At 32.1% G+C, this 12,683-nt stretch overlaps 1 protein-coding gene across 1 annotated transcript in view; it reads right to left on the bottom strand.

Moving 5' to 3' along the window:
* Nucleotides 1-12,683, bottom strand: part of LOC135956881 (GATA zinc finger domain-containing protein 14) — a 28,970-nt gene that overhangs the window by 912 nt on the left and 15,375 nt on the right. Inside the window, exons 5-6 of the mRNA XM_065507482.1 lie at nucleotides 5,184-5,342; nucleotides 58-228 (exon numbers count right to left, since the gene is read on the bottom strand). Coding sequence (XP_065363554.1) covers nucleotides 58-228; nucleotides 5,184-5,342 — 330 coding nt within the window. The remainder of the gene's footprint in view (nucleotides 1-57; nucleotides 229-5,183; nucleotides 5,343-12,683) is intronic.

A 12,683-nucleotide genomic window follows, 5' to 3' on the forward strand; every position in this document is an offset into this window, starting at 1 on the left:
TTTATTGAATATCTTGTTGAATTAAACAATATTTTTAAACAAATTGCTTATACCTACCGGTGGTTTTGGTATATTACTATATGTATCCGGTTTCGGCTCTCTATTGTCCAATGTATCGTTTTGTTGTTGTTGTCTGGCTTGTGGTATAGAGTTTATTTTGGGACCTTTGGATCGACAGGTGCCGGCATCATCCAATATTGTGGTGTTTAAAAGAGCCTCCTTTCGATCCTGCAAAACATTAAAGAAAAAAAAACATGAATTAGTTTTTCACATTGATTTTTGTTGTTAACAGGTGATGGTTTAGGTCCCTGGCTGATATAAATGCCGACCACTGGTTTAAAACAGAGCCGGGAAAACAGAGAATCAAGAAATCATCTTTCATTCAATATTAAATTTGATGCACATTCAAACAACAAGTGGCTACGTAGCTCTGGCTTAAAACAGGCTTTACTAATGGTTTTAAACTGCTAAAAAGTATCGCTAATCTGAACCCAAAAAGCCTTTTTAGTGCAATCCAGTTGAATGCAAGTGTAATTCAAGCCTTTAATTATAGTCAAGCACTTGAATTACACTTTATTTTAATAGAATTCTCCAGTAAAAAGGAAACATAAATTCAAGCCAAATATTTTTCAAGTTTAAAACATAATTACATTTGCATTCAAGTCAAATTCCAACAAAATTTTCCACTGCTTGAATTGTTGGGGCTTTGGTGCTTATTGGGAGCGTTTTTATTGGAATTGAAGTTGGAAGCAAGTGCAATTCAAGCCTTGAATTTAGTCAAGCACTTGAATTACAGTTGTATTACACTTAATTTCAATAGCATTCTCCAGTAAAAAGGAATTATAAATTCAAGCTATAAGTTACTTGTTTGAAAAATATTTAATTGTTCAAATATTTCTGAAGTTTAAAACATAATTAAATTTCCATTCAAGTCAAATTCCAACAAAATGTTCAAGTGCTTGCATTTTTGGGGATATGGTGCTTATTGGTAGTATTTTGACTGGAATTCAAGTTGAAAGCAAAAGTAATTATATTCAAGCACTTGAATTATAGTTAAACACTTGAATTACAGTTGTATTACACTTTATTTCAACAGCATTCTCCAGTAAAAAGAAAACATAAATTCTAGCCTTTTTTTTGTATGAAAAATATTTAATTTTTAAAATATTTTTCAAGTTTAAAGCATAATTACATTTGCATTCAAGTCAAATTCCCACAAAATGTTCAAGTGTTTGAATTTTTGGGTATTTGGTGCTTATTTTGTGTATTTTTACTGGAATTCAAGTTGAAAACAAGTGTAATTCAAGCCTTGAATTATAGTCAAGCACTTGAATTACAGTTGTATTACACATTATTTCAATAGCATTCTCCAGTAAAATGGAAATATAAATTCAAACAATACGTTTTTTTTTTTTTTTTTTTAAATGACTAATTTTTCAAGTTTAAACATAATTACATTTGCATTCAAGTCAAATTCCAACAAAATGTTCAAGTGCTTTAATTTTAAGAATTTATTCTGATATAAGTATTTTAGGGTTAAAAAAAAGTCGACCTTTCATTGTAAATAATTTAATTGTTGAAGTCTAGAAATATCTTTGAAATCTTTCGCATCAATGCCATGTTATATTTGTGATTGTTTTTTTGTTTTCTGATAAAAAAAAGAAGATAACAATATTAAATAAACAATAACAAGGTGACATATATTAATTGTAACAAAATTACATAAAATTCTATAACTCTGTACCATTAATTACCAATTACACTGTCTAAAAGTTATTACAATTGTTTATTTAAACACACACTATCATAATTTCATTGTTTTGATTACATTTTAACGCAAAACTTAAGCAACAATTAATTATTAGGCGCTCAGGAATGTTTCTGTAAACATTGTTTTCGTAGCGTATTTATCTTTGCATCCGGTTAGATAAAATATTTAATTTTTGTGTGTAATCAATTAATTGAATTGGTATTTGAGAAATTTCATTTAATTTAATGTTCTTCAAAATATAAACTTTCCATTTCGTGTGACACACGATTTATGGGTCTAATCTTTTTCGACACTTTTAAGACAAAACCACAATGGAAAACAGTAGAAAACATGTAAAATACGCAGTTTATACAGACAGACTTGTGCGAAAATAACAAAAAAACACTTGCATAGAAAATTATATTGCCATATTTAATGTGGTGTACGAGGGTTTGTATGATATGGTTGGTTAAATTGCTAAAATTTCTTTTTAAGTCCGTCTTGACTAGGCATAAATTTATTTACTCCGCGAACACTTTTGTGTGCGTACATGAATTTGTCTTGTTTGGATACCTTTTGTCAATATTATGGTCCTGTCCACACGAAACAAAAACATGTGTGAGCAATAAATTGTCAGTTAAGTAAACAAATTGATGGATTTTCAAGATGTAGGATAAGTAAGAGTGCGAAAAAAATTTTCATTCCATTATACTAAATATTAATAAAATCTAAAGAGATTAACCCCCATTTGCATAAACAGTTTATAAATTTATCAAAGGTTTATGAAACAAATTTTGTATGGAAATTTTGTTTTATAAACCTTTGATAAATTTATAAACTGTTTATGCATATGGGGTAAAGATATAGAAAATTTACTTCGTAACATAAACCGAATAAGTTATCTTTTTTATACCGAACCCTCCTCAAATTTTATGACGAATATACCAGATTGATCTGACTGTGACAAAATGTGGTATGTATTCGGACCGTTTGAGAACTGTTACTTAGTTTACCAGATTTTGGTAGGGATAATTACTGATAAAGCGGCTATCCATAGTGAGTGTGTATATCACATCGATAAAGAAGATAGCAAGACATTCATTGGTTACACTTGCTTGGTTTCATTAATGCAGGGACATTAAGGGAAACTGTAAAGCTGGCACCACCCTAAATTCAAAAAAGTTCACAAAAATTTCATTATTGGTCACTGGCCCTTAGGTGCACATGCTAAAGGCTATGAATATCTTACATCGACTTCTCTAGAAGCTGTAGCATATAGGAAGAAGACTAGACATCTTCTCTGTCACTGTCCGGCATTTGGTCACTAAAGACGTATAATTTGGGGTCAACAAAATTTGTGTTGACAAAACCTAACTCTATTGGGTGATTTGACTAAGATTGACATATTCATTAGAACAACAGGGTGGCTACAAAATGACGGATGCCAAGAAATATAGGAATAATGTGCGATAGACATATTATGCTTGGACCCAAGGCAGCTATGATTCAGAAGGCTGTCAATTAAAGCCACCCTATTAATAATTTAAATCAGACAAAATTACCATTATCCGTTATCCTTACAGCTAAAATACCGGTACCGAAGTATGCTTAAATAACCTTAGCAAATGATCAAAATTTGCGTTACCTTCATACCATTTCGAATCGGTAGCCAATCTGGGCAAAAACATTTTTATCCTACTCTTATAGGTTGTAAACATTTATTCATTCATTCTCTAGTCTTCTTATTAGAAAAATTGTATCATTCCAATTACCGTTTTGGCAAAATATATTTCCAAGGCGCCCCCTTGAGTCTGATCATTCATATGCGCACCAAATATGAATGATGCGCATAATCGAGATATTGTGAACATTTTTAAATGGGTTCATACGAATAAGGTTGTTTATAACTTTAAGAATTGTGAGATTTAACACTATAGGTTTGGTTTTTATTCAACATATTGAGGCAATATCGGATACTCTGTTCAAAGTGAAGCGTATCCAAAAGAGAGCGTTTTGCATTGATTGAATCAAATAATAACGGTCTAGCCTATAAATGGGGTGAGGCAAAACTTCCCTACCACTGCATTCTAAATAATTTTTAACAGGTGGTCGAGCGTTGTCATAATGTAATATGACTGTTTCATATCTGGCCGCATATTCTGGTCATTTTTCGGCTAATGCTCTCTTAAAATGAATCGTATAGATTCCCTGTGATGTTCTACTCAGATTTCAGTAGCTCATAATACATAGGACCCTTTTGCTCCCACCAAATATAGACAATTACTTTAGATCCTCATTTACTTCACATACGATCCTCAATTACTTCACATACGATCTCTTACGCGTCGGGTTATCATGTAAAATCATGCAAAAATGATTTTCTTTTATAATGTTCAATCATCATTTCAAACATGCAGAATCATCTTTTAAGGTCTCTCGGCTTCAATTCGTATGGCACCCAATTTCCCTGCTTTGGGATGAATGATGCTGCTCGCAAACGTTTTGAAATTGCTGCTTGAGTAGCTCCCAATGAATTTTGTAAGCTCTTGTTGAGTTTGACAACAATCTTCATGGAGTAATGTCTCCAATTCTTGGTCTTCAAATTAGTTTGTCTGGCCTAGGCGATCTTTGTCGTCCATGTCAAAATCACCACTTCTGAACCGAACCGAAACCATCTCTCGCACGTTAAAACCGATGGAACACATTCATAAGCTTTGTTGAGCAATCGTTGTGCTGCAGCGGCACTTTTTTTTAAATTAAAGAAGTAAAGCAGAACTTCTCGCAAAAAAAAACAGTTCGTTGTTTACACTATAATGATGTTCAATAAGTAAGTGAGAATAAATGACTCAAAATGACATACATATAAGAAATATTGTAATCTATTCTATTGTAATTCCCGCATTTTTAAGTAATACACCCAATATATAAATGTAAACTAATATCCAAACTTAGGAGCCGATGCTGCAACAGTTAATGATATGCGTTCTGCGTAAAATTTTGCCGAAATCTATTTTACAATCCAAGGAAGAATTTTAACGAAAGTTAAGGCCAGTAGCTTGAATTTATTTAAACTTGCAGCACACTAGAGAGCTACACACAAACATTTTATTTAAATCTTTGAATAAATTTGCAGTTTATTGCAACTCCTACATTAAAATATGAAATTTAACCACATGCAGGGCCCTCGTTTAATGAAATTATTTATTCCTACACATTAAAAACAACACACACCTGATCTCAGATGCACACATGCATATGATGAAAACACCATGGATTGGAGTGAAGTGGAGTGGAGTGGAGTACACGACTCGCAAACAATATGCATGTTGCTTATTTATGATTAACACACAAATATGTTGTTAGTTGGATGGATGTTGTTGTTCGGATTGTTGCTGCAGAAGTTAATATTGTTGTTATTTTTGTGGCTACATACCTCATAAGTACTCAAAGTTACCAAACACTTTTCACCACGAGCCGGTTTCATTGTTGCGTGTAACGCTGATGATGTTGCTTCATTGTCAAAATAGTTTTGCATTATTTTTTTTTTTGTTTCTTTAACTTCTTGTAATTGTAAATTGTTTGCGTTTTTTTTCTAAAATTTTCTTTTGATATTTTTTGTGTTTTCTAGTTTTTTGATTTTCCTTATGTTAGAGATTTTAAAGCTGATGATTATTCACAAAAATTGCAAATAAATTATGAGTTTTTTTTCTTCTGTTTTTAACTGATTTGTTTTTTATCGTTGGTATTCCTCCGAACCATTCAACGTTTTAAAATAAAATAACAATTTATTTTTCTTGACGCACTCTATTGTTGGGCTGACTTGACTGACTGTTTGAGTTGGTTGGCTATTGCCAGTTTATCGTGCTTTGGTAAAAAGAGTGTGTGGTGGTTGGTTGGCTGGCTGGTTGGTGGTATGAGTAAATATTAAACAAACGTACTAAATTAGTTAGTAAGTTGGTCGGTCGGCTGCTGATATTGTGTTATTTTTCCATTATTAGTTTTTTTTATTTATTTTCTACTATTATTGACAATTTTGCACAATACTTATTTATATAGAGACAATCTAAACAAAATGAGACAACAATCACCCAACAACAAAAACAAACACAATAACAATAACAACTGAAAAGATAAGATAAAATATTTCTGATGCAGATGTCAGCGCGCCGCTGCTTGACTAGTACTAGTAAGAACCCAAAAATATTTATTATATTTTTTTTTTTTGGTTTCGTTTATGAATCACACACTCCGATTGTATCATCTATTCGTTTCTATAACAGCACCAACCAACCAACAATCGTTAAGACCCTCCACATTACAAATGATATAATTTTCGGCTCGTCGTTAGCTTTGTTCCGTTGAACGGTCTCTCACACTCTCTGCCATCTCTTTGTTGGGTGAAATGAACATGTAACAATCGATTAGCAGCGATAGCAAAATCAACAAACAATAGCAGCAACCGTACAACAACAATATGATCATTAAGCCAGATCTTTAAAGCTTTAACTTATTTGAAATTAATGATTTGAAATAAATTTTTAAATTGTTAACCATTTTAGAAATAAATAAACCATTAGATACACAAAGAAAAAACAGGATTGTGGTGATCATAATAAAATATCATTAAATTATCCTATTTAACCATAATTTAATCCGTTGATAATCTTATTATAGTTCAATGACCATATTATAATAGTAGCACAACCATAATGTTATTGTGTCCAACCATATTTTGATTCCACCGTAACTATAGTATGGTGATTATTATTATTATTATTTCTATGATGGTTGAGTCCATCCAGATTATAATTGTATTGGTTGTAAAATAATCATATTATGGTTAAGCCCAATTATATATTTATTACACATAAAACATAATATTGTGATATTACCATCCAAAAAACTTTTAAGACCAAGAACTGGAGGCATTACTCCATGAAGATTGTTTCAAACTCAACAAAAGCTTGCAAAATCATTGGGAGCTACTCAATCAGCAATTTCAAAACATTTTCAACGATTTTGCATGTCCGAAATAATGCTTGAACACTATAAAAGAAAATCATTTTTGCATCGAATCATTACCTGCGATGAAAAGTGGATCCATTACGATAACCCAAAGATTAAGAGATCGTACGTGAAGCTCGGCCAAACAGCCGAATTGACACCAAAGCCAAATATTCATGGCGCTATTATGAGCTGAGTACAGACAAAATAATGAATTCGCCTCAATTCGCCCTACTGTCACCTTCTTAAATTTGTCTTGATTTTAATATTACTGACCTTCGACTTGAACTTTATTTTAATTAAACAGTAGTGCGACTGCCAAATTAAAAAATACTTAATCGTCTAGCATATCGTCAGATATCTATGTTTAATTGTCTAATTATTTACAATCGTTGTCTGTGCGGCACCAAAAGTCATTAAGTCTGTAGCTTTATTCCGATCTCTGTTATACCAAATCAACTATTGTTTTCCGCGGCAGATTATTTTCTATGTCTGTAACGACATTCATGCGACGATTGATGACGTCTCTATGAATGTCAGTTACAACTGACATATGTTCTACTCGTACATACGAAATGATCTTCTGACATGTCTCCTGGGAGACTCGATCTGAATGATGTTGTAATTTTGATGACTCCGATGATATCTCAAGAGAAACTGTTCTCCCAACATATCATTTTATTCCATGAATGAGAGAGCACTCATTTCTTCGTGTAGATTGTATTCAATAGTAATTTACTGGCTGGTAGTCTGTTAGAGTTCTTAACGTTTCCAGTCAAGAAAAAGTTGTCTGAGCTGAAGCACTAATAATTTTGTCATAACTATGCAGCACCAACATACACGGTTATGTTATTAAAACTTATAGAAATCTTAAGATCGCTTTATTTCTCTATTTCAATAGTTATTTTAAGATTTATTGTGTGGTTAATAAAATACAATTTTAATATTACAATAAATTACAATATGTTCACAATATGTACGGCCGCAATTAAGTAGTAAATATTTGATGACGTTTATTCTATTTAGAATTGCATGATTTGCTTTTAGAATTATAACTAATTGCAGCAACATTTACATACATATTTGTAGAATGAGCTATTATTCATCTTTATTTATTGAAATATGCTACTTATCTTTAGAGAACTTTTTAGTTTTTCCTTACACAAATAGTGTAACCATTCACCCTTAGAGACGAAGACCTTTCGCTCTTTGATGACTTTGTTATTCTTCAAAATTGCCGCATTTGGAGTTGAGAATAATTACAAAAACAACATGTCACTGTTTTAGGCTGGAGGCATCATTGGACCATACTTCTTTATAAATGCTCACCGAAGCTTATGATGAATGTGTTTCATCGGTTTCAATGTGAGAGAGATGGCTTCTGCGTTTCATAAGTTGTGATTTTGACACGGAAGGCCAGTTAAAAAAGTTTGAAGACCAAGAATTAGTGGCATTACTCCATCAATATTGTTGTAAAACTCAACAAGAGATTGTAAAATCATTGGGAGCTACTTAATCAGGAATTAAAAAAAGTTTGCGAGAAGCAGTTTTCATCCAAAAGCAGTGAAATTGGGTACCGTATGAATTGAAGCCGAGAGACCTTGAAATACGATTTTACATGTCCGAAATGATGTTTGAACGCTATAAAAGAAAATCATTTTTGTACCGATTCATTACTTGCGATGAAAAATGGATTCATTAGATCAGTAAGAGATCGTATGTGAAGCCCAGCCGAATCGACACCAGAGCCAAATATCCATGGCGCTAACGTTATGCTCTGTATTTGGTGGGTGCTATCTATTATGAACTGCTGAAATCTGACCAGACCATCACAGGAAACCTCTATCATATGCAACTGATTCGTTTGAAGCGAGTATTGGTCGAAAAACGGCCAGAATATGCGGACATGAAAATTTGTACTGTTTCAAAATAAAAGCTACAAATTTGAAAAAAAAAAACTCCGCATGATCGCTGAACCTTAATATGATTACCAACAAACAAGTAATTATCACAAGGTATTAAATTATGGTTAAGTAGGATTATATACATATAACTTGTGCGATTATGGTTACTACAACCATGTTATTTTTTTAGCTTGAAGGTCTGTAAAGAAACTCTAAATCTATTCAAATTCGTTTACTCGCGAAACACTTTAATTTAAGAGTAGACGGAAAATATGAAAGCCTCCATTTCTTTAGAACCAAGAAAAGTGGTTTGTTTGGAATAGTAAATCAATTTGTTTACCACAAGTCTTTGGAGAAATAAGAAAAGCAACAGCCAAACAATGCAAGATTTCTCCCATCGAAAGAGCCGCTAAGACTTTGGACCCTGATTTGGAATCCACTAATTCCTTTATAATCTCGCTCATCAAAAATAAATTGCAATTAGAAATGGTTGTGTGGAGTTACCTTTGTCGGAGTACTTTTAAAGTCGGTTCAAATGCCTACAACACTGTACATACTGATCTTATTGGAGAGCATACAATTTCAGACCTTATTCAATTAGTGTAAACTTCATTTCACTCTTTTAAAACTCTGTGCCAACATCAAAATAACAACATCTTAAGTAAATGTATAAAAATAGCAAACCGATATTGTACATTATAAAGTTATTTACACCAACATTAGTGGCTGGAAATTCATGTAGTCGTGCAGTGGTACTGGGTACAAAATATTAATGGTACAAGTACCTGAACAACAACTATTGCTATTTAGTATTTAGTTTGTATTAAACTCGTAGTTACATACTACAATACAAAAACTAACTAAGAAAATACTCTTACTTATAAATATTTTTTGAATTTTTTTTTTTAAATTTTTTGTAAATGCAACAGTTAAAAGTTGAAGCTTGGGTTTAATGTTGGTTGGTTTAAGGTCGTTGGTGTAAATCCAATAAATAAATTCATAAATTAATATACTCCCATGAATGTATTGTAAATGTATAGGTTCATGTGATTGTTTCGGTGTGTATGAATGTTTATTATCACAGTACAACACAAGATTTTGGGACTCAATTCTGACAATTGCACGTGAAAGTAGCCCCAAAAATAAGAACTTCTGCATCATTAGTTTTGTCAAGTTGGCTGCCGTAATAATTTAATGGCCATACGAATTTTTTTTCCTCAAGGTGGATTTTTATCACTTTTTCTATATTTTAGCATAGTTATATCTCGTATACCGTACGGAATATCTCTTTTGTGGCTGAAGCAAAGTGGTAGATATTGAATAGTAGAAAAAAGTACGAAACATACCTACCCGAAAAAGGTGCATTAAAAATCGCAAAAATTCCCATTTTTTTAAATTTTTTACCAATTTTTCACTTTTTTTGCTCTATAACTGGATTACAAATCCAATTATGGACCTATAACCATGAAATTAGGTCGTGTCTATATGAAAGTTATTTATCATAAATTTTGTATGTATACCATCATTTTTAACAGATTTATGCACTTTAAAGTAATTTTTGGAAGCGTGTTATATGGGAGTTATGACTAATTATGGACCGATCATAAAAAAAATTTGGTACATATAATTTGTTCGGCCCAAGGACGAAGCGTGTTGAAATTGGCTGAAATCGGTTCATTATTTCATCTAGCCCCATGCAAATGTCCTCCCGAAATTGGACTTTATCGGTCATAAATGTTTAATTTATATATATATATATCTACACAAATTTCGCTCCAAATAAGTTTTATATATACAAAATTCATATCAAAAAATTTTGTTATGATCGGTCCATAATTAGTCATAGCTTCCATATAAGACACGCTTCCAAAAATCACTTTAAAGTGCATAAATCTGTTAAAAATGATTACAAATCCAATTATGGACCGATCACCATGAAGATCGGTCCATAATTGGATTTGTAATCCAGTTATTGAGCAGAAAAGGTGAAAAATTGGTAAAAAATTTAAAAAAATGGGAATTTTTGCGATTTTTAAGGCACTGGGTGCACCTTTTTCGGGTAGGTATGTTCGGTACTTTATTTCTACTATTCAATATCTACAACGTTGCTTCAGCCACAAAAGAGATATTCCGTACGGTATACGAGACATAACCGTGCTAAAATATAGAAAAAGTGATAAGAATCCACATTGAGGATAAAAAATTCGTATGGTCATTAAATTATTACGGCAGCCAACTTGACAAACCTAATGATGCAGAAGTTCTTATTTTTGGGGATACTTTCACTTGCAATTGTCAGAATTGAGTCCCAAAGCAATGAACTGAAAAATGTTGTACTGTGTATGGATACAGGTGTGATGTGAAAATAACGTATGTGTTGGGAAATATGAAACTGTATCTCTTAGATAATTTATTATGAGTAGGTACTTAGAGCGAGTGTTAGTTAATAAATAATATTTTGTATTGAATTCTTTAAAATATTGTGGTGGATTAAATTAATGTGAGCTTAAGGGTAAATCAAAATATAAATAGTTTGAGAGAATTTTTGCAAAAATACCTTGACTTCAAATGAAGATTGAATGTCAAAAGCAATGTTGTGTAATGAAAATTATCTTATTGAGAAAATATTGTATGTAAATTGTAAGATAAACAAACGTATGACACTCTTGTCGCAAATAAGAGATTGTTTTTAGGTAAACAAATATTCACTTATTGGATAATAATATTTGTAAAAATTGCTATACTACTATGTATGAAAGCAAAATGTCCAGGGTTTCTAATGGAATAGAGGCATAACCAAATATCTATTCTAACTTTAGTCGCTACAGATCGTTCCACGTTTTCTTCATATCTCTCAATTTTACGTTAGAGTTGCACCTTGGTTGTGGTAGACCTCTATTTGGCCACGTTTTTCGATATATCCCAGTTGACCTTAAAAAGACGTGCCCAAATAGAGCTCACCCTACTTCAGATTATGTTCGAAAATAGAGAATTTTTTAAACAAAATACTAAGTTTATTATTAAAAACCAAAATTGGGCAGTCCAGTTTCTCAAATTTCTTTAAAAATTTTAATAAAAATATTTATAGGAATTAATGTGCCATTTAAAAATGTGGACAAGAGAGCAGATTTTGTAAAAATAGTAAAATTTTCAGTAGCATTTTATTATTTTTGCAAAATTATAGTTTCTATTATTCATTTAAAAAATAACAATCTTTTTAAGTTTAATTATTGCGACATCTTTGAATTAAAAATTTATAAATTTATTCAAAGTATTTGACATTGTTAGCAATGACATTTTCCCATATTTCTGGCAAAATATGGATTTCAAGATGAATGAACTACTCATCTTTTGAAGCCAAAAACGAATCAAACCAATTTTGGTTACTCTGTTCTGAAGTGAAGAGTATCCCAGAAGAGTATCGATCGAAACAAATAGTAGCCGGACGGGGCAAGGTCTGGAATATAAAGCGGGTGAGGCAAAACTTCCCAACCACTTCATTCTAAATAGTTTTTAACAGGTATTGCAACATGTGGTCGAGTGTTGTCATGATGGAATATTATGGATTCATGTCTGGCCGTATATTTGGTTTTTCGGCCAATGCTCACTTCATAAAAATCAGTTACGTGCGGTACAGGTTTCCTGCAATTGTCTGGACCGACTTCAGCAGCTCAAAATACAGAGCGTTACCTTAGCGCCATGGATATTTGCCTTTTGTATTGATTCGGCTGGTTGGACGAGCTTCACATACGATCTCTTTCGCTCCGGATTATCGTTAGTCCCTGTCCATACTGTGAAACATTTGCTGCAAATACATGTTTAAATTCTCTTTTGAAACTGCATTCGTGTCCACACAGTGAAGTCTTTGCTTTTCAGTTTTTGATGTTGCGGTACAGAACAAATATGAACGAATAAATGTGGATGACATAGGCCGACTTCATAAACGCAGTAATGCAAAGCAATTACTAGGCAAAGCAATACTTTGTGACATTCATGAACGCATAAATGTTTTGTAAAGAATCATA

Source organism: Calliphora vicina, chromosome 4 (genome assembly GCF_958450345.1).
Source record: "Calliphora vicina chromosome 4, idCalVici1.1, whole genome shotgun sequence".
Lineage (NCBI taxonomy): Eukaryota > Metazoa > Arthropoda > Insecta > Diptera > Calliphoridae > Calliphora > Calliphora vicina.